We start from the raw sequence: 22,964 nt of genomic DNA, 5'->3' as shown, positions 1-22,964 counted from the left end.
AGTCTTGGGGCTTTTACTAGCTACACTGGAGGTCAGATCCTGTGAAGATTCTGTTACTTTTGATAAACTAGTTAAAGTAGTTGAAGTCTGGGAATCGCCACACAATCACTCAAGACACTGATCTCAAACAGGGCTGGTTTATCAAATGCACACCCCAAGACTGATTGATCAAGGATGTAGTCTAGATTTGGAAGCTAGGCTGTAATCCCAACCCAGAATCCTACAGAGCTTTTAAGCCTGAGATCTACGAACATCTGTGCCAAGCTCTCCCACCAATCAGGATTCAGGAAAGAGCTGGGAGGTGGTGGCGCACGCCTTTAATCCCAGCACTTGGGAGGCAGAGACAGGCAGATTTCTGAGTTTGAGGCCAGCCTGGTCTACAGAGTGAGTTCCAGGACAGCCAGAGCTACACAGAGAAACCCTGTCTCGAAAACCAAACCAAACCAAAACAAAACAAAAAAAAGGATTCAGGAAAGAGAACTTCCTTAGGAACATGGCCTTGTTATACATTTAACCTGTTCCCATTGGTCCAGTTATTCAACTGTGGCAGGTTGACTTTCCTTGCCTAGTATTCACGTCCCAACTTGCCAACTAGGATGTCAGTGACCCACATACATGGTCTCTACTCACATACATGGTCTCTTTCTGCCAAGTACGATGTCAATTTCCAAGGAGGTCTCAGGTCCAAGCTTATTATAGTGGCTATACAAAGCAGTTCTAACTGACTTCTGTTGTGATTGGTTCCTAAGAACACCAAAGCATAGAACATAACAGAATTTGGGTTAATGATTAGCTCAGGCATGAAGAAGTTCCTAGTAGCAGTAATAACAGCATATGAGAAAGTATCCCTGTGGCAGCATAAAATGGCTGGCTAGACAGGCAGCAGTTATCCAGGCCTTAACTGTAGTGTGTTTGGGCCACCACCACTTCATTGTTGGCATTTAAGTATCCTATGGATTGACTCTCCTTGCAGCAGCTTTGAAAACACATTAACTCTCCCATCTCTGTCCTCAATTCTATAGAATGGAGTATAGTACAGAGTCTGGAGCTGTGGTGGCGCAAGTCATGGCTGGACAAGCTTTTAGGAAGTTTCTTCCGCTTTTTGACAGAGTATTGGTTGAAAGGAGTGCCGCTGAAACTGTAACCAAAGGTGGCATTATGCTTCCAGAAAAGTCTCAAGGAAAAGTATTGCAGGCAACGGTCGTGGCTGTGGGATCAGGCGGGAAAGGGAAGGGTGGAGAGATTCAGCCTGTCAGTGTGAAAGTTGGAGATAAAGTTCTTCTCCCAGAACATGGAGGCACCAAAGTAGTTCTAGACGACAAGAATTATTTCTTATTTAGAGATGGTGACATTCTTGGAAAGTATGTCGACTGAAATCACTGTTGAAATGGTGTCACATGAAGCTGCCCATTCCACTGAAGTTCTGAACTATTTCATCATGTAAATAATTTTCATGCCTCCCTTTTATAAGAAACGGATGATGCCTAAACTGACAGCCATTGTCTCTGAAATTTAGTTTCAATGTACTGTTACAAGCATTTGCAAATAAAGTGATGTAAATGAGTGAAAAAAAGTATCCTATGGATTATGAAATATTTTTATTAGAATGTTTCAGGAAGTCTATTCTCCTTCCAACTAAGTTTATTAGTAAAAGAAGCTTTTTTAGAGAGAGAGAGACAGAGAGAGAGAGAAAGAGGAGAGACAGAGAGAGAGAGAGAGAGAGAGAGAGAGAGAGAGAGAGAGAGAGAGAGAGAGAGAAAGAGAGAGATTTTCTCTGTCTAGCCCTGGCTGTCCTGGAACTCACTCTATAGACCAAGCTGGCCTCAATCTCAGAGATTCACCTGTCTTTGTCTCCTGAGTGATGGGATTAAAGGCATGGCCACCACTGCCTGGCTTTTGCTTTCTTTTAAATTTATTTTTTTTACACTATAATCAGAACACATTGGTTCATGAACTCCCTGCATTTTTTTTTTTTCGAGACAGGGTTTCTCTGTGTAGCCCTGGGTGTCCTGGAACTCACTCTGTAGACCAGGCTGGCCTCGAACTCAGAAATCCGCCTGCCTCTGCCTCCCAAGTGCTGGGATTAAAGGCGTGCACCACCACCGCCCTCTATCTCCCTGCATTTTTATGTGCATGAGTATCAGTTTCTATAATGTCCTGCACACATGGGAAGATGGTGCCAATGTTAGCACATCACCTTGCTGCTTGCGCAGGCATCTCCCTGTCCTTGTCTGCTCCTTACTTCACTGGCTGGCGTCTTTCTCCTAGCTCCCTGAGGCTTTGTCTTGCATAGGCAGTAGTTTATTAACATTTTGCATTCATAACTATTTGTTTAGATGCTATATGGCCATTTTGACCTAAATCCTGTCTTGTTAGAAATAATTATAGACTTCAAATCAATATAGTTGTTTTAAAATTATTTTAATGCCATAAAGGAAAAGGTAGTTTTCCTATGTCCTGCTCTGATTTCCTCAAAAGGAAATAAAACCCTTGCTGTTTCTGTTCTCAACCAGCAGTTGCAAGAGCTCTGCCTAGAGACTCACTAGAAGATGACTTTGAGAAGGAATTCTCATTTCTGAACAGCCTCCTAAGCCCCACGTCTTCAAGTGCTGGTGAATTTACACAGGAACACCAGCCTGCCTGTGGGAGCCCCAGCATTGGCCTCACATCCCAGGAGCCTTCAGCAGGACCTGGGCCTCTCACTTCCTCTTCCCAGTTCCTTCCTTCACAGCTCTTCGACCTTGGCCTTCATGTTGATGGAGCTTTCAACAGTAAGTGCTGAGACATTTGGATGTGTGCTTTGTGTCTGCTAAGCAAAAGTATTCTGGCTGTTAACACTAGAATCTAGAGAAGTGGACTTTAATGTCAATGCTAGTGACTAGCTAGGATCTGCAGTCACAACAATCAACTGGAACAATATTGAGTTGATCTCATTAGAGTTGTCAGCATGTCTGAAACAGGGGTGTCTCCTCGGTACCTCACCAAACCCATGTGTCCCCACTGACTGTCCCAGGGTCTGGCTTACATTTGATCCACTGAACCACTACTGGGTCAGGTGATGCCACCACTGCCCCAAGGAAATTTGTTGTACTTTTTTCCTGCAGGTTCAGAATTAGCAAGAAAGAGAGAGAAAAGAAGGCAGGAGTGGAAGACACTGGAACAAACAGGTGGTATGGGGGGAGGTGTGTGGAAGGGCCAGAGGGTTATCCCAGAGAAAGGGTTATCAGCAACCGCACTATCCCATGTCCAGGGCTGCACACTGGGCATCGTTTTGCTCCTGTATCTTTGCTGGTTATCAAATGGAACCCATCTGCTTCCCACTCCACTCCACTTAGAACTTCATTCGGTTCCCTGTGTGCTGCAAGAATCCAGAAGGCTTCGTCCTCACTCCTCCACACTTCTCTACTTATTTTTCTAACAGATTCCACTTTTGGGGGGCAGGGTTAAGACGGGTTTCTCTGTGTATCCCTGACTGTCCTGGAACTCAGAGAGCTCCTCCTGCCTCTCCTCCAGGTACTGGGATTAAAGGTGTGCACCGCCACTCCCAGCCACCATCGCTTCTTCAGCAGTTTTCATGAGCTCACATGAGTCTGAGTTATGGACTCCTAATCCAACCCATGACCGTTTTCTATTGCACTTGGTTGTGCCGTCTGTGGCCTCCAGGACTCTAGTGCTTTGTTTCCTGTTTTCCTATCTACAGTCGTTGTGTAGCTTTACTAACACCCCCCCCTCCTCTTTTTTCTGAGACAGGGTTTCTCTGTGTAGTCTTGGCTGTCCTGGAACTCACTCTGTAGACCAGGCTGGCCTCGAACTCAGAAATCCGCCTGCCTCTGCCTCCCAAGTGCTGGGACTAAAGGCGCGGGCCACCATCGCCTGGCTTACTTACATCTCTGTATCTCATCCCCAGATACTGTTTCTGAACTCTCATGGCCCCCAGCTTCAGTCAATGTGTTGTGTGTTATAGTAAAACCCTTTTGTTCATATTGTACTAAAGGCACATGTGAAGTCATTAAATAACCATTAAGGATTTGTTGACTATCCTAAAAGTAAGAATGGACAATATTAGTCTGTCATTCCTAGCACACTAAACCAGTAAACCTTTAAAACAAATAGGGTAAGGAAGGAAAACCAGTAATCTGACAACCCAGAAAAAAGTTTTCTTCTTAGTATCCTTAAATGTAAATGGTCTTCACTCTCCAATTTAAGGTACAGACCAAGCTATTGGGGATAGCTTGATCAGTCAAGTGCTTATTCTCACACACAGGAGAATCCAGCTTTTTACTCTTTCTTGTTTCTCTATCTTTCCTCCCCTCCCCAAGGCTGGGCTTCCCAAGAGGGATCAGAACACTCAGATACCTTGCCAGTACCTTCACAGTACTCAAAGAAATTAAAATGTAAGTCACTTTTCCCCATCACATCAATAATCAGTGAGCTTCAGGAGAACTTAGGAAAGGACCGCTGTGTCTCGTAGTGTAAGGAAGAAAGCCAGACCTCATTTGTGGTAGATGTGTTCCATCACTGAACTACCCCCGCTCAGAAGATGCTCAAGCTGCATGATGCCTGTTGGCAAGAATGCCAGAGACCTAGGAAGTAACCTTAAATTCCTGTGGCATTACAGGTGTACACAGACACTGGCCAGCTAACATCCAGCTTCCCCTGTACAGGTCATTGCTTCAGATGATCATGCTCCGTGATATATCTCTGGTTTTTGGTGATGGGGCACTTAATTTTGCATAATGACCTCAGAGGCCATTTATCCTGCTGGAGTGTCAGCATTTGCCTTGTAAGGATAGATAGTCCTCCTGAAGAGAGGGAAGCATGTTTGGTTTGCACCAGTCTAAGTAGACTTGTTTCTTCCCCATTAGTCATCTAACTACTATCCATTTAAATTCATATTTTTTCTGTGGTTTATAGTCATCAATATACTTAATCATTTTGTGCTCAAATTCTTGAGTGTTTGCTTGGGCAGACTTCCAAATTTTTATGATACTAATACTTTAAGTTTTCAATGAATTCACATTATAGAAAAACTAAAAATAAACTATCCCATGTGTTCTTTGAGTATATTTTGCAAAATATTGTCACATTTGGTAAGCATAATTCCTGCAAACCATACCCTGTTCTGTACTGTGTGTGTTCTAAATTGAAATACTTTAAATGCCAGACAGGGATCTCAATGTGTGGCTCTGCTGGCCCTGAAATCTTGCTTTTCCAGCCTCAACTTCCTGAGAGCTAGGATTATAGATGAAGTCACATCTTGGTCATTAGTAGTTCTTACATAATTTCTATTTCTATTTATTATTATAGTTGTTACTGAATTGTGATTTTTCTCTTATTCCCCCTTCCTTCTTTCCTGTCTTCCTCCTTTCTTCTGTGGTCCTGGGGGTGGAACTTAGGGCCTCCACATGCTGGATACCCTGCTAGCTACACCGTCAGCCTGAATGGGGATCTCCTTTTTCCTTCTCCCTGTACATTTGCTAGTTAGCATTCTATTGCATTTTGGCTCATGGTTTTAGAGTCTTGGTCCATGGTTAGTTGGTCACTGTTTCTGCACATGTGGCCCCATAGTATATCATGGCAGGGACATGTTTGGCTCCTAGAAGCCAAGAACCAAAAAGGAAGCAAAGGCTGGCGTCCCAGTGTCCCCCAGTAATAGATATAATTTCCTTCCATGGGAGCCTCAGCCATAGGTCGTGTGTGCAGTGCTGGCCTTGAGCCCAGCTCAGCCAGCTCTTAAAGGTTCTACCATCTCCCAGTGTGGGATTCCTGAGGACCACACATAGCATGTGGACTTCTGGAAGATAGTTATGGTTCACAGGACACAGAAATCAAAGGTCCTGCCGGGCATGGTGGTACAGGCCTTTAATCCAGGATGTGGGATAGAGAGGCAGGTGGAGCTTTGTGAATTCAAGACCAGTGTGGTCCATATGGTGAGTTTCACTCTCCAACAAAACAAGAAACAAGCAGAGGTCCTGAGAAAGACTGATGTGTACCTATAGTCTGAGGCTGATTTGCTTTGTCAGGGAAGGCAGAGAAGGAAAATGGCAGCTGTTAGCTCTGACCATAAAGTAATTCTAGAAAATTTGATAACTCAGAAATTAAATCATTACTGGGCAGTGGTGGTGCACACCTTTAATTCCAGCACTTGGGAGGCAGGCAGATTTCTGAGTTCGAGGCCAGCCTGGTCTACAGAGTGAGTTCCAGGACAGCCAGGGCTACACAGAGAAACCCTGTCTCGAAAAAACCCCCCCCTCCAAAAAAAAAAAAGAAATTAAATCATTAAGTGTGCCACTTTATTAATCATCACATACAAACTGAAACAGGACCAGGATGTTAGCTCAGGATGTTAGCTCAGAAGTAGAACACTTACCTAGTATGCACAAGGTGTGGGTTCAACCCGTAACACCATTAAAATAATACAGAACTCACAGAAAAGCCAGACACAATGGCACATTCTTTTAATCCCCAGTCACCAGGATTCAAATATTCGAACAGGATGAGCCAGGGCCAGCCTGGGCTACATACATACATTTTGTTCTCGCTACAGAACAAAACCACCAACAACTCAGCCCCAACAAAATATATTAAAAACATCAGAATGAAGAACTGTGGCTAAAGTGAGAAGGAAACCCCATGTTCACAAGGTTATGGCAGGACAGCCTTACTGCTTGTAGAAAATTACTATTAGAAAATTGTTTTTGCAGTTTCTGCTTTAACTGAACATTCATGTACTTATCAGTAAGCAGTTCTATTCCTAATTAGATAGCTGACAAATTCATCTAGATAGTAGCCAAAATAAATGCAAAAGACTCACAATAATACTGCTGCTAACAGCTTGGTTTCCTGGGTGTGGGGATGAAGGATGAACAGAATGATGTCACTTTACCATCACCAGCCTTGGCATGATTACCAACAACCTGTTTACTCTCACATGTTATACTTAAGTGGTAAATTATATGACTGTTACACAGATAGGAAACAAGAGCCCCTGAAGGCAGGCGACTTGCCCAACATTGGTCACTGGAGGTAGAACACCTAGGACACACAGCTATCCTTACATGGGTATAGCTGACATGACCTCAGTTCCCAGAACTAGAGCTGGATCCAAACTCTGTGAAGTCCCTGCCTGCACCCTGATGCATGGGGCCTCAGATACTGCTGTGCAGCTGTGGCTCCTTTGGTGGAGCCGGTATTAACCATGATTTGGGCAAAAAGAGGCTTCCTTGACTCTGCCGAGTTGGACTGCATTTGTTTCTCTGCATGCTGTGACCCAGCTCATACTTAGTTCCTGGATTGTTCTCAGGCCTCTGCCCTGGTTTCTAAACTTCTTGATCTTCAGGGATGTGCTGGCTAGACTTATGTCAACTTGACAGATGCTAGAGTTATTAGAGAGAAGGAAACCTCACTTGAGAAAATGCCTCCATAAGACTGATCTATAGGCAGCCTTATAGGGCACTTTATTAGTGACCAACAGGGGAGGGCCCAGTCCATTATGACAGGAGCCATCCCTGGGCTGGTGGTTGTGGGTTCTATAAGAAAGCAAGCTGAGCAAGCCAGTAAGCAGCACCCCTCCATGGCCTGCCTCTGCATTAGTTCTTGCTGCCAGGTTCCTGCTGTTTGGGTTCCTGTCCTGACTTCCTTCAGTGATAGACTACAATGTGGAAGTGTACGCCAAATAAACTCCTCCCCAAGTTGCTTTTGGTCATGGTATCTCATTGCAGCAACAGTAACCCTAAGATAACTGAGGGGTGGCTCAGTGGTTAGGAACACTGGCTGCTCTTCCAGAAGACAGAGCTTCTAGAAGTCAAAGGGCAGCTCACAACTGTCTTTAATTGCAGCTCCAGGGGATCTGACGCCCTCTTCTGGCCTCCACAGGTACTAGGCACACATGTGATGCACAGACATGCATAAACAAAGCCAATTTCCTTTTTAGAAGTAGGATACTACTGCTTTATGAGCAGAGTGATAGTGCATATAAAAAAAGAACTTGGGTCTGACAATGATCTTATCAGAATGTTTTGTGTTTCATTGTTTATTCACTTTACATCCGATCAAAGTCCCCTCCCTGTCCCACTCTTACAAACTCCACCCTCCCCCAATATACCCCCTCCTCCTTAGAGAAGAAGTCCCCCAGGACAAATTTTGGGTGGAAGTTTTATGGGTGGGTTGATGTCCCCCTTCCTCCACTGGAAGTCTAGAAATGTCTTGACCTTTCTTGTTTTAAATTACCTTTGTGTGCCCTGGAGAGCAAACCTGCACTTACCTGCTGAGCCATCTCCACAGCCCTTGTTAGGAAATGTTTTGACAAGCAATGGACATGATGGTGCATACCTAATACAAAATTTAGGAGTGAGGCAGAAGGATCAAAAACCTGAAGCCAGCCTGAGCTACACAGCGAGACCTTGCCTCAACAGACAAAAATTAAAGAGACAACTGTCAAATGTGTGTAATGATAGGGTTAGGAAGGGTCACTCCCCTTTATGGCCAATATTTTTGAAGTACTACTTTTATAATAGAGATTTTAAGCAGCACTTAAGCTTTCTTGGAGGAATTAAATCTGCTTTTTTTTTTTTTTTTTTTTTTTTGTGTGGTTTTTTGAGACAGGGTTTCTCTATGTAGCCCTGGCTGCCCTGGAACTCACTCTGTAGACCAGGCTGGCCTCGAACTCAGAAATCCACCCGTCTCTGCCTCCCAAGTGCTGGGATTAAAGGCGTGTGCCACCACCACCCGGCCTGCTTTTTAAAATTATCCTTCAGGGGGATATAATGAATCACTGTCAGCCAATTGTATTTTTATTAAAAAGTATCTGCTTTAAAAATCATAATAGTATAAAATATTATCTCCCAAAACTGAAACTCTTTAATGTCTTTTTCTTAATAGCCCCCAACAATGGTAACCAAGACATGTCAGCCTGGCTCAATCTATTTGCAGACTTGGGTCCGCTCTCAAACCCAGATGCCATTGGACACTCAGATGATGAGCTTCTGAATGCCTGACTGATATCATGGTGACTGATGTCACAGGTTCAGGGGTCTTGAGGCAACAACTGTGCAACATTTGCCTTTCTGAAGAGAAGTTCCCACTGCAACCATACACAGAAGCATGTGTTCAAGATAGAACATCTGCCAGCCACTCTGGTCAGAGGGTTGGAGCATCTGAGCAGACTGTTGTACTTATGCTGGATTTGCAAGCTGTTGATAGTACGTGGATACTTTCACAAACTCCTGAGTCTGAATTACTGAGAAACCAAATTTATGTCTGAGTCACAGAAGCATGATGTATTTCTTTGGAAGGTATTTTATACTTGTTACTTTGCTGTAAAGGGATAAAGAATAGGATATAAAGTGGCTACAGTTTGGGATTTTTCCTTGATAGTTTTGGGTGTTTTCTGTTGTGGAGAACAGCACTAGACCTAGAAAGTTTTCTCCTCAAGTACAACATAGAACAAGATTAGAGAACTGTCTGTTTTACTGAAATTAGAGAAACATATGTTTGCTTTTCTGTATACTGAAATTAGAGAAACCTGTGTTTACTTTTCCGTATCTGGAAACTAAATGCAATGTTACCTTTCATTCATATGCAATCATGGATACACTTAGTTCCATTATTAAATTTTCATGGGGAAGATAGCAGGATGCAAAATCCATCGTTTGTAGAAATGGGAAAAGGAATCTACAAGCCTGTTTCACAAACTGTGGCAGTGATACTTTGTTCTGCAAAGAGCAATGAGGACAGCACTGCCTGCCTGGGCAGCAATCTTGCTGAAACCTCCAGAAACTTCTAAGTGAATAAGCAAGAAGGCACTTCCAAACACAGTCATATTCTAACTCATTACACACTCTAACCCAGAAGGGCAGACATGGAAGATTCTACAGAAAGTTAAGGAACATCCCATGGTCCTCCTTTCGGTCTAGCTTCCACGGTGCCATTTGAATACTAAACAAAAGCTATTGGCAGAGGACGAGGAGCCTAAGGTTTGGAGGGAAGGCTATTTAGTGGCAGTTGGGCAAGCTGGCGAAATCATAATGGATTGTCACTCGCTCACTTCCTGTTCTTTCTTGTCCACCCTTTAATTTAGGGGTAGTTTCCCAAGTGTTCTGTCATCCAGTCCACTGTGGCTGACGTCCCACAAGGGACACTTTAATTAAGTTGTTTACTGTGGTTTTTATGGGCTTCTAGTCATTAGCAGGTTGATTCAGATTGAAATTACATGTAATGTCCAAGCCACGGTATATAGTGAGTTATTTTTAAGGAGTAAACCAGAGTGGGTAGAATGCTATCCACTCCACACACTCAGCAACCTGGCTGAGCCCTGTGAACTGCCTGGGCTCTCTAGAAAGCCAGTATCAGGTCACTGGTGCATAGGCTGCAGACTCACCTGAGAGTCAAAAACCAATTCAGACTTGTTCCTGAGTATCTTTAGTCTTAATGAACTATTATCTCTTCAAAAGCACTTTCCTTCTGCTCAGTGAAAATTTCCAGAACACAATACTGTCATTGTTCTGCCAAGATTAATCGCTAGGATTACTATAATGAATCAGTCTAAGGCTAATTCCCAGAGCAACCACTGCCATCAACCTCAAGAAATGATACCTTACATCATCCATGCTACTTTTCTCTGTGAGGGGATCCTTCTAGTGAGTTAGTTTACAGTTTTGAGGACACAGCTATGAGCACTTAACAGAAAACAGATGCAGGGAAGGCATAGATTATCGTAAGAACAACTTTGTCAAAAATGGGTATCTCTTATATCTAGTGGGGAAACACCTATGTTCTACTTTATTTTATTCCAGATAAGACTTCACAGAAAGTTAGACAAACTCCAGCACAGCCACATCTGCCTTCTCCTCAAGAGAGACAAGAATGGCAGGTCATACTATCTGGTGTAATTTGTATTTTCTGAGATTTGAATTGTACAATATAGATCTAATATCATTAGAAACAAATTGTATTTAAAAATATTAGATTTCATTATTTGCACATTGAAAGGAAATATATTTCCACTCTGAATAGTCCTTTCTCATTACCTATTCTGGATATTTATTTCACGTTTCCTATCTAATAGATCTAGAAATATACAGAGCTTACATCATTAGGATGCTAGTTTAAGTGTGCTCTCTCTCTCTCTCTTGAGTCTATTAATAAAGACTACAGATAGCATAAAGCAATGTGTTCTCAAAAGTGTTCAATCGAAATACAACTGTTTTCCTATTTAAACTTTTGAGATTTACTTCTGGACCAAAGAATCCTAGAGTGGCTGATGAAGACACCCCAAAGCCTAGCTGGGCTCACTGGGTAAAGTACCTGCTGTGAAAGCCTAAGACCTGCCTGTCTTAGGGCAAATATTGGTGCCCACTGGCTAGCCAGTCCAAACAGTGAGCTCTAGGCTCAGTGAGAGACACCATCAAAAAAATGGGGGACTGGTGAGCTGGCTGCTCTTGCAGAAAAACCTAAGTTCTATTTACATCTGACTCCCAGCATCCATATTAGGCAACTCACAACTGCCTCTAATTCTAGCTACAAGGAGATCTGACACTGAGCCAACTCCACCCTTGTCTTTGGTATTTAGTCAACACCATATTCTTCTCCACTCACTGGTGTAAAATAGCAAGCTACTGGCCAGAGTAAATACAAAATAAAAAATCAAAAGGTCTGCCTAAGAGTAATAGTTAAGATTTTGCAGTGTTTATCTTTGTATTTTGTATTGTACATTTAAAACTTTCCACTAGCTAGGTACACCAGTGCGGTCCTTTCCTACTCTCTTCCATGACCTAGGAAAGTTGAAATGCATAGGTAAGAGGTAGGAATTCACACACCATTTTGCCGACTTCACACATGCTCTGGTGCCAGCTCTCAGTTCCTACAAGCTTGGTAAGACCTGGGGTACTCTCTTTCATTCAACCTCTCCTCAGTGGACAATGCCTGCACTGGTTCTAGTAAACTTTGCCCTATGGCTTTCCTGTCTCTTCTTGAGACTGAACCCCAAATAAACACCCAAAGAAGCATTAAAACTGTAACTTTTTTCAGTTTCAAAGTAATACCCTCTAAAAGAGGCCAGGTGTGGTAGCACACACCTTTTATCCCAGCACTTAGGAGGCAGAGGCAGGAGGATCTCTGTGAGTTTTAAGGACAGCCTGGGGTACAGAGTATGACCTTTTCTAAAACAAAACAAAACAAAACAAAAAGAAAACCCAAAACCTCAAAAGCCACAAATTCTGGGAGCTGGCGAGAGGTTCCGGTTAGAAGCTACAGTTAGTCTTGTAGATCCCAGGTTCAGTTTTCAGCAACCGTAAGGTTACTCACAACTGCTCAAGAACTCCAGTTCTTGGGAATCTGACACTCTGCTCTTGCAAGCAACTCTTATTCATCTAAAATTAAAAAATACTGTTTAAAAAAGGGAGAAAAATTATTCATTCCTTTATCCTGTTAGGCATACCAGTACACACACGCACATGCGCACACACACACACACACACACAGATCCAGTCTACTGTCGTCCCTTCCTATAACACAGCAAGCAGAGATTTAACCGTGCTAGGACCAGGGATGCAGTTCACTGTCAAGAGTCTAGCATGACCAAGGCGTTAACAAGCACCACTGTAAGTATCTCAACAAGTAAAGAGAAAGAAAAAAAAAATGTGATTGAATTTCAGATTCTCTAAAAGGCAATGTTTCTCATTTCTGTGGATACAGCAAAATTAAAAATAGTCACCAACTTCTTAGGTCATGAACTGAACCAGGTTCCAGGAGCTGTAGTAAGGGAGCCACGCCCATAAGGAGAACAAGGCTCAGTGACGAGCACCTGTAATCAGATGAGTTTATCAATGCTGGTGCAGGGTAGGAATACAAGGCAGCATGGTCCAGAATCCGTTCTGGAGACAACACAGAAAACCACATTGACATTTATTTCCCAGATACGACTATTGGTTACTTATTCCAATTTTGTTATCTGTAAGACAGTTTCTTGGGAGACCATAAAAAATGTGATGTAACAAATACTGCCTGGCAACTGGTCTGGAGTTGGTAAACACTTTCTCAGCTATAAGCTTTGACTGGATTATACTTGAGAAGCCAAAACGAATTTCAGACTGATTCTAAGATGGAGTCCTCCCTCTTGGCTTCCTTATAATTAAGCAAACTTACCTGACCAAAAAAATAAAAAATAAAACAAACAAACAAAAAAAACAAAGCAAGGTATTGACTTGCAGTTCCCTTATCCTACTTGGGTGACAGCAGTTCCAGTCCTTCAAATGAAAATCAAGGTTTATAAAGGTGACTTTTGGTTCCAAGTCAGTGGCCACTAAGCAGCACTGATAGAACTTACTATACAAAATGTGCCAACTCAGGGCTGCTTCCCTCCAGACCACCTAAACCCTTTCCAGCAAGGCTGCTTCAGGCAGGCTGAGACAAACACTAATTTTTAACGTCTCAGCATTCATGACAAATCTTTCACAGTTTGTTTCAAAAGGACTAAATCAAATCAACTGTGATCTGAGTAAGAATGGCCAGCATAGGCTCATATATGTAAATGCTTAGTCACCATAGAGGGGCACTGTTTGGGATTAGGAGATGTGTCACTGGGAGCCGGCTTTAAGGCTTCAAAATGCCATGCAAGTCCAGTGTTCCTCTGTCTGCTGCCTGTAGATCATGATGTAAAGCTCTTAGATACTTCATAGCACCATGCCTGTCTGTCTCCTGTTCTGATGATTAGGTACTAAACCCAAACCAACCCCATATATATATATGTATATGTATATGTATATATATATGTGTGTGTGTGTTAGGAGCCGCGTCCGCCATTGCAACATGGCGCGGGTTTCCTGCTTCCTGGTTCTTTTTGCGAGCCTTGCTTGAATGTGCGCCTGCACAAGGCGCGAAAACCAGTATGCTAATTTGGCGATATCATAAGAGCCAATGAGTGTGTGGCACGTCTCCTAAAGCTCTATATAAGCCACTGGCTTTTGGGGCTTGGCGTCCCTCGCCTCACTACCATCTAAGAGAGCTGTAACACTACCATCTAAAAGAGCTGTAACAATAAAACTGCTGTCAGAAGAATCCTGAGCGTGGCGTTCTCCTTATCGGCGAGGCGGCGCCCCGCATGTGTGTGTGTGTGTGTGTGTGTATGTGTGTTGTATCTAGTGCAGTAGTTCTTGCTTTATTTTTATAATCCTCAGTAAGAAACAGTTTTTACATTATACCCTGCTGTGTATCTCTAACAGTTTTGAGGTAGTAGACAGCTCCCCTAGCATGCAGAAAGCCAGAGCTTGATCATCCACACTGGACAAACAAACAAACAAACGAACGAACAAAACCCACACAAAAAAGTCTCCTTAGGAGAAAACCTGTTTTCTATTCTGCCAGGTAGACTTATTTAATTCAAGACTAGACAATGGTTTAAAAACACCGAACCAAAGAGTTGCATTGGTCTAATAGTACCATGTTGCATTAGAAAAATTTAAGATAGCTTAACTTGGGTGTGGTGGTATACACTTGTAATCTCAAATACTCAAGAAGCTGAAGCAGGGGATCACGAGTCTGAGGCTAGCTTGGGCAGTGTAGTAAAGGGCTGTCTCAGAAAAGACGCAAGGGTGTGTTAGGCAAGTGTTGGAGTTAAATGGTAGTGAGTGGTATATGCAGAGTTCTGGGTTCACTTTGTATTTTGTTGTTTTCCTCCTGCCTCTGTCTCTGCAGTGCTGAGACTAAATGTGTGCCCCAATATGGCTGGCAGAATGGAGCATTAAGTAAGAGGTCAGTAACAGTTTTCTGAGGTTTTAGTATAGAAGCCACACCATGTGGGGCTGGGATCTGAATCCAGTGCTCTTAAAAGCTGAGCGCTCTTTCCAGCTTATATATCTTTGGAAACAATCTTACAACATAGCTCAAGCTGACCCTGAATCTGTAATCCTCTTAGTAGTCCACGTGCTGGGACTGTGGTGTGCCACCATGCCTGACTCAGAAATAGACTTTAATAGTTTTAATAAATATGATGATCAAGCTGCTCTCACTTATTAAACAGGGCTCCTCCTACGAGGTGGTTACATGACAATCTTCACAGAGCTGATCTGGCCAGCTCTATTCCATATAGACTTAACACTGAGACCAAACAATCTTGCAATAATTAAAAAAAAAAAAAGAAAAAGTCTTCTCCATTTACTACAGAATACTTATTTCCCGAGCTAAATAATCTCTAACAAACATGGAATTTATGGGTTGCTTATGAGTGAATCTCTGTCAGCGTGTGTTTGAGTGTCCATGTCTACTGTGTACTTGTAAGGACAGGCTACACTCAGTTCTAAGGCAGTCAGGGGTGGCCAAGAACAGCCTTTTGTAGCAGAGAATATACTATATATAAGCAACACAGGGCTAGAAATGCCTAAAAATAAATGAAATTTGTATTTGTGGTAATATTCATAAAAACACACAGAAAAAGACTCAAGAACAACAGACTTTATTTGAACATAGGAAGTTCTATTCCCTGTGACGCAGCAGTAAGTGCTTAGGTGCAGGGACACAGTCCACAACAATACTTAACATCGCTGGAAATGCTGTTTTTTGGGGGAGAACTTTGTTATAACTTTAAAAAATTGCATTAAAAAAGATTTACATCAACAGAGACAAAGATGAAGAGTTTAAAAAACATAAATTATGTATCTCCAACAGGACTGTATAAACAAAATACTGTTCAGAGCCACTCTGCGGGGGTCACTAATGAAGGCAGAGTAACCAGAAACCTTAAAGTGCAGAGTTAAGTATCTTGGCTTTATTTTGCAAATTCAGCGTTTCCATTGGTCCAGTTTTGACACACCCCAAACCCAATATTAAGGAATGAATCTCAACTTTACAAATTTAGTAATGGTAATTTTACTTTAGTTTCCTTGAAAGAAAACCTTAAGATCTCAGTTCAAATCCCAGACAGAGAAAACTCTACATTTTGCCATTATTTTTTTAGACCTTCTTCTAGGAAAAGCCAACTGTTTCTTTCATTAAAACATTAAAAAACAAAAATAAAAAGCAGCCTTTCCCTGTTGCCAGATACACCCCAGTTAGCAACAGCATCTACAGAGAGGCATATTTGGTTATGGTCCTAGGTCTAAGTGAGAAACACTGTAAACAAAAATAAAGAATCTGGTATAGAAAAAAACAAAAACATCTGACATTCACACCATATTTAACCAAAGAAAGCAAAACTACTAGTTTTTTAAACACAACTGCCCATAAACTAGTGATAAGTAACAGACTTACCGTGTCAGAAGCAATAAACCTGAGGTTTATCACTGCAGGGAGGAAACTGCTTGAGGGTCAAGTATAACTAAGATGGGCCAGGAACCAGGGAACAGCGCCTTTAGTCAAAAAATACATGCCACCCACTGTTACTGCAATGGAACAAAGTTCTTTTTAATTAAAAATTTAAATTAGGAACTGGGGAAATAAGCCAGTGACACAGCACTTGCTTAGCATGCATGAGGCCCTGGGTTTGATCCCCAGCACTGGAAAAAAAACTGTATTTGCATGGAAGCTAGTCTACTGCTGTACAGTTTCTACAGAATAACCTAATTCTGGAGTGTGGCTTGTCAATGTAATCATGCCCACTCTACTAAGAGTAGATCCAGTTTTAAAACCAAGCACCTGGGAATTAAGAGTTAAATAAAACAGCTAGGTGAATCTATGGTTAACACATGCTAGCAATAAAGCTCACATGCTTAAAAATGAGCCCTCTGGCTCTGGCAGTTTAGAGTTTGTTTTTCTTTAGCTCTCAGGAGTGTTTGGTCACCAGATAATTCATTTACTTGCAAACTCACAAATCTTCTTCCAGCCAAACCTCAAACTAAAGTTCTACTTCTAGGAGCAGATGCTGACCTGAACCTGTCGCCTTCTGTGGTACTTCAAGGATGCATGTAATGGCAGAGAGATGCCAATCTGTCAAACAAGTATAACAGAAAAGGGAAAAATCAATTACAGAGTAAACTCTTGTAAATCGAGAAATGAGGTGGTGTTAGATAAATGAAGACAAGAATGGTGTGGTGGCACACGCCGTTAATCCCAGCACATGGGAGTGGCATCTCTGAGTGCCAAGCCAGCTTTGTCTACATAGCAAGTTACAGGCCAGCCAGGGCTATATAATAAAAGCTATCTCAAAAACAAACAAAACAAGAACCCTTGCTTTTAAATGCCTCCTTCTCCCTTCAGATCAACTCAACAGACTGCCAGTTGCCTTTCTTCTGTACTTCTGATACTGGTAAAATGGTAAAGTCGAAAGGCCTGACAAGGTGAAAAATAAAGGTACAAAAAACCCCAAACTGAGAAACAAAATCCAACCACCAGCCAAAAAGCCTACACTCCAAACAACTGAGGCTTTTACTGACTTAGAAGCTACAATTTACTAGTTCCCAGGAAGTTAAGCTTTGGGTGGCAAAAGTACCAAAATGTATCAGTCTTCCTAACCCAAAACTGATAGATTTTACTTAGATGTTTGAATTTATCCAATTAACCTAAATATCCTTCCTTAAAATTAAGCAGAGCCTACTTTATATTGCCTAGGCGTTCTACGGTGACAAACACCTGGCCAAGATGATGTACTGCTATCTCTTGGTTTCTCTTGATGGAATGACTGGACCAGTGGATGGAATTTGCCTTCAAAATCGTGGCCCTCTCATGCAGGGCTTACCATCTACCTGTTGTACGTAGCAGCATAAGTTAGCAATATTAAAACAATGCTTTACCAACACTGTTGGAATTCATTAATAAAGAGCAGCTCCTTAATTTTATTTTATTTTATTTATTTTTTTTTTTTTTGGTTTTTCGAGACAGGGTTTCTCTGTGTAGCCCTGGCTGTCCTGGAACTCACGCTGTAGACCAGGCTAGCCTCGAACTCTCGAACTCAGAAATCCGCCTGCCTCTGCCTCCCAAGTGCTGGGATTAAAGGCGTGCGCCACCACCGCCCGGCTCCTTAATTTTATTATCACACACCTAGAAATTAAATACTGTCATGTGATACTGGCAATGGTTTCCAGATGAACTCAAATCCAAAACTGTAGAGACGTTCCAAAGGTACCTGTTGTCTAAGCGCCAAACCTCTGACCTTTCCCCCAGTGTGTGGAATGTTGGAGAAAAAACTAGCAAAATCTGTAAGTAGCAAATCACAGCGCCAACATATGAAGAAAAAGTCAGTCCTCAAGATTCTGTGGCTCCCAATTGCTACTCAAAGGATCACACTCCTGGCAAACTACTAACCCTGACCAAATCCACAAGACAACACCACCACGGAAGCAGAGGAGGGAATCCATGCACAGCCTTTTCAGGGTCTCTTAGGGCTATATGATACAGTGATGATCAAAGTTAGACTGACAGCCAGCGAGGGAGGGAGGGCAACCACGGGACACACAGCTCACAGGAGACCAGAGCGCTCCATACTCCCAGCTAACAATCCACACTTCAGAGTTTCTTTTGGCTCACTGACTGTTAAAGCAACCTGTCTTCAGACTGACTGACCACATGGTGGAGTGTGGACAGGAGTAGTGCAGAAAACAGCAGTTTACAAATACTTCACTCAAATCACAAACTGTTGACATCAAAAAACATAAATCACATAATGTACGAATATTGCTTTTTATCTTTTTATATATACTTGGTTCAATGCATTACCTATTGATTCTTACTTGGGAGAAGAACACAGTCATGAGATTGACATTGCTGGGGAAATGTCAACAATCCCTTTGGTCCCAAAGCTGAAAACAGCAGAGAAAAGCAATATCTAGAAAAAGGAAACAAGAAACAGAGGCCACCAAAGGATCATTGGAACGTCCTGTTTGTTACTTTCAGAAAATGTGACATTGGTATTATAAAATAGTCGTTTTCATATAAAAGATGATTTTCTTGCAGCATCAATCACATCTCCCTTCAGAAATCATGTGTGCAGGGATCCGGTTTTATGTGTTTTGTTTTTAAATAAGTCTAATTTGAAATGAATGAAAATGTGATTTTTGTTCCTCCAAAAGTAAAGAAGAGGCCTTTCAGGTTTCAGCTAGTGCTTCAAGGCCAAGTAGGTGAAGCACGAAGGCGGCCTTCATGCGCAGGGCAGAGCACTCAGGGGACCACAAATTCTTCCAGGAGCCTTGCTGCCACACATCACTGGAAAGCCAAAGCACTTCACAGCCAACCGGGAGGACATGATACCATCACAGTCGCCTGATCTGCAGGGTTCTTAACTCCCAGCACCCATAGCTGGAGCTGAGCCCTATCCTTCAGCTTCCTCAATGGGTTCTGGTGGTGCATGAAGGGAGGCGGACGGCAGGACTGTACTGGTTCCTCGAGATACCCGGTCTTGCTCCGTGTTTGTAGACAGGGAGGCCATAGAGATGGGCTGAAGCAAAGTGGTGGTCATGCCAGTGGTAACGGTCAGGCTGTGACCAGAACCCTTGAGGGTAAGATCTGGTGTAGGGAGAAGTGGTTTGAGGATACTCACGAGGCAGAAAGCAGAGCCACTTTTAGGAATGAAATTCACCTTGTTTTTGTCAGGACAGTAAAAGGCTGGAATCTCATGAAGTTGTTTTGGCCTGTATACAAAACAGACAACCCACTATTGTTAAGTCACTCAATACTGGAAATAAACTTATCATTAAAAAAAATAGGTCAATGAAAGATACATAAGGACAACTGAAGATATATCAGAAATACGAAACCCAAAGGATGAAAATACTATCAGACATCTGATTCGATGTTGTCATGCACTACCTTCAAGAGCCCTGTTACTAAGAAGGGTTCAAGCTGACACCACTTCATTTAATAGGATCTAAGATAGCCAGTAGTAATATGGATTTCCTAAAGCAAAAGAAAATCCACATGCATAGAGACAAATATGTTTCCAACATGATTGTCCCAAGATTATGAAGGGAGAAGACAAAACAATGGACTATATAAAGCGTCTGGTTTTGTTTTTGCTAAACTCCACCCCTTCAGGACTATGCCTTGATAAGCAAAGGTTTTCTTTTCACATATTCTTCTTTGCTTGTTTGTTTTGGGTTTTTTGTTTTGTTTTGGTTTGGTTTTTTGCTATCTTTTGTTTTGTTCAAGAAAGGTTCTTACTATGCAGCCTTGGCTGTCCTGGAACTTGCTATGTACACCAGGCTGACTTTGAACTCACTGAGATTCACCTGCCTCTGCGCCTCTACATTGCTGGGCTTAAATTAAAACATGCACTTCCAAATCCAGTTTTTTTCAAGTATAAGTAAAAATTTCTATATCAATTACAAAGATTTTCAGAGAAATGTAAGGCAAATGTGAAATCAAATCAAAATAATGGAAAACGTATAGGGTTGCTTTAGTTTTTTTGTGATGGTGGGAACAGAACCTGTGCAGACTTTGCCAACTCCAGTGTATCGACTTGCCTTTCTAGCCCATTTCCCTCTGCCTTGCTAAGAATCATTGAGATTACATTCCTAAAGCTAGCCACCAAGGTCTATTCCCTTATTTGGCCACTTCCTCCTTCTGAAGATGACTCTCAAGATTCAGCAATCAAAAGCTTCCTTTGGCTCAATTAACATGCCCCATTAAAATGAAATACCCAATCCTAACGAGGGGCTTCCTCTTGAACTTTTATAAACTGCTGACTCCTCTCTATCCAGAGGCCATCCTTTTCCTACAGGACAACCACACCTTCTCCCTCTTGTTCCCTTCCCTCTTCCCCCATTCTCTGTCTTCTGTCTCTTATTCTCTGCTCTCTGTTCTCTGAGACAAACTAAACTGCTGGGAACTTGGTCTTCAGGTCCTAAGACGATACTTTTTCTTTCAGAATGCCCCCCACCAAGGAATTTTAACTACTGAGTTATATCTTAGTCTTCAAAGTTTTTTCTGAAGCAAACGTCTTCCCTGTTGCCAAGACCTTCCAAAATTATCCCAAAATATTTTTGTTCTTAATGGTATTTCATGAAAATTTAAACATTGCAAATAACACAGAAATGTCACAAAATTAAAATAAAATCAAGGTGAAAGAAGACAACTTCGATGAAAAAAACCCTGTTATCAGATGATAAAAATATTGCTTTCCTCTGCAAGATGGATATAAGTGATCACTGCCAAGCTATAAGTTGAGTTCAACTCCTGGAATCCAAATGACAGAAAGAGCCAACTCCTCAAGCTGTCCTCTGATCTCCACATACACTCTGTGGCACACTCACCCATGCACCTCTGCATGTTTGCACACTTGTGTATACAGAATCAATCAATCATCAGTCAACCACTAGTTTTTAAAGTACCATTTACACCTTTCCCAAGGACAACTGAGTTCAATAAAGATGATAGTGTGCCAAGCTGCAAGAGATTCTAAGAACAAAGTTCATACTCTCTACAAGCAGACATGACACTCAAGAGTTCTTGGAGGGGGTGCTACAGACAAACCTATTTCAATATAATTAAAATATATTTTAATTAATTAAATTGTATTTAATTATTAATTACAAATTAAATTAATTTGTAATCTGACATGATTTATGGATTTAAAATGTTATTTAGATAAGTGAATCCATACCATTACTGGACTGAAAAACTGTACCTAGCACAGGTGACCTGCAGGCGTGTCTGACAAATATGGTAAATAAGGTTTGTAAAGGTTTAGAGGCAAAATGAGGGAGAGCTAGCCTGTGATAGAGCCAAGAGTCTGAAAGAAGGAAGGTTTCCTCAACCCTGTGAGCCAGCTTTAAAGGAGTAAATAACAGACTTGATGACTGGGCTCCAACAATGTGTCTTCCTAACAATGCTGGGTACATAGACTCTACTGACTGGCACTGAACACCCCCAAAGACTCTGCAGTACAGTCAAAGAACAGAGGAAAACACAGTATTTATTTAAATCAATGGAAAGAACAGGTCAAGTACTGGCAGAATCTCTCACAAATGTTTCTGGGTATTTTATGAAGAGAACCATACTCAGTTTTCATCTAGACTCTCACTTGTAAGAAAGTCAATGTTACCTTTCTATAATAAAATAATGTTTAAATTTGAATACAGGTTTATTAGAGATGGTAAATATTTTATACCTCCATCTAAGTATCTTTTTTTTGACCTTGAACTTCTGATCCTTCTGCTTCCACCCTGGTGCTGGGATTACAGGTGTGGGCTACCATGCCTGTCTTGGAGGTGCTGAGACCTAGGGTTTCGTTTACACTTGGCAAGCATCCTAAGTGAGCTACATCCCTGTCACAAAGGACTAGGTTTGTCATTAATTTATTTGCCTGATATCACCTTATTTAAAATTTGATAGGGCTAGGGATGTTTGTGCTGTGTCTAGTTTAAAAGAAATAAATGGCTTAAGATATATATGGTTCCCAGGATGTAGCTTGCAGTTCCAAACTACAAAACCCCCCCCCCCCGGGGGGGGCGCCCTCCGCGGGGCGGGGTAGTACTGGGCGCATTTTACAGAAATGTAAAAGCCATCATGGAAACAGTAATCAAAAATACACTGAGATTCTATTTGACTCTAGTCAGAATGTTCATTCTCAAGAAAAAAAACAATGCTGACCAAGAGGCTAGGCCCTGCATGACTTTACAGAGGACTGGTAAGGGTATAAATTAATGTAGCTATAATCAATTAGTATAGAGATTCCTGAAAGAACTGAAAAGACTATTACTACACGACCTTGTTCTACTGCTTCTGGCTACATACATTACTGTCTAAGCATGATCTGAACAAAGATGACACCAGCAAGCATGCTAAAGTGCACAGGGAAAGACCATGAGATGTCCACATTACACAGAGAACTCCAGGCAAATAAGGATGCTCAGAGCAGGAGAAATCATCTTCCCCAGGGAAGAGCTCACCGATGTTATATTTAGGATTATATACATATAAATATATGCATGTAACAATTAATGAAAAAAATAGGCTATACGGGCGGTGGCACACGCCTTTAATCCCAGCACTTGGGAGGCAGAGGCAGAGGCAGAGGCAGAGGCAGAGGCAGAGGCAGAGGC

The 22,964-nt window shown here is 41.9% G+C and overlaps 2 protein-coding genes and 1 pseudogene across 3 annotated transcripts in view; 2 read left to right on the top strand and 1 right to left on the bottom strand.

Annotated features, from left to right (window-relative positions):
• Ica1l (islet cell autoantigen 1 like) overlaps positions 1–9,083 on the top strand; it is a 34,519-nt gene extending 25,436 nt beyond the window's left edge. Inside the window, exons 9-11 of one of the 2 annotated variants that reach the window (XM_028765715.1) lie at positions 2,514–2,771; positions 4,320–4,394; positions 8,932–9,083. In XM_028765715.1, the coding sequence (XP_028621548.1) occupies positions 2,514–2,771; positions 4,320–4,394; positions 8,932–8,996 (398 nt within the window). In that variant the 3' untranslated portion in view covers positions 8,997–9,083. Of the gene's footprint in view, positions 1–2,513; positions 2,772–4,319; positions 4,395–8,880 lie in introns of both variants that reach the window. The other variant, XM_028765716.1, reaches the window with a different exon arrangement.
• Positions 1,051–1,374, top strand: LOC114619792 (annotated as a pseudogene).
• A 9,509-nt stretch (positions 9,084–18,592) lies between the features above and the next one.
• Fam117b (family with sequence similarity 117 member B) overlaps positions 18,593–22,964 on the bottom strand; it is a 76,203-nt gene continuing 71,831 nt past the window's right edge. Inside the window, exon 9 of the mRNA XM_028765805.1 lies at positions 18,593–19,553. Within this exon, the coding sequence (XP_028621638.1) occupies positions 19,235–19,553 (319 nt within the window). The 3' untranslated portion in view covers positions 18,593–19,234. The remainder of the gene's footprint in view (positions 19,554–22,964) is intronic.

This window comes from Grammomys surdaster, unplaced genomic scaffold (genome assembly GCF_004785775.1).
Source record: "Grammomys surdaster isolate TR1022 unplaced genomic scaffold, NIH_TR_1.0 165, whole genome shotgun sequence".
NCBI lineage: Eukaryota > Metazoa > Chordata > Mammalia > Rodentia > Muridae > Grammomys > Grammomys surdaster.
Note: the sequence above shows the minus strand (reverse complement) of the source record. Positions and strands in the feature narration are given on the sequence as shown.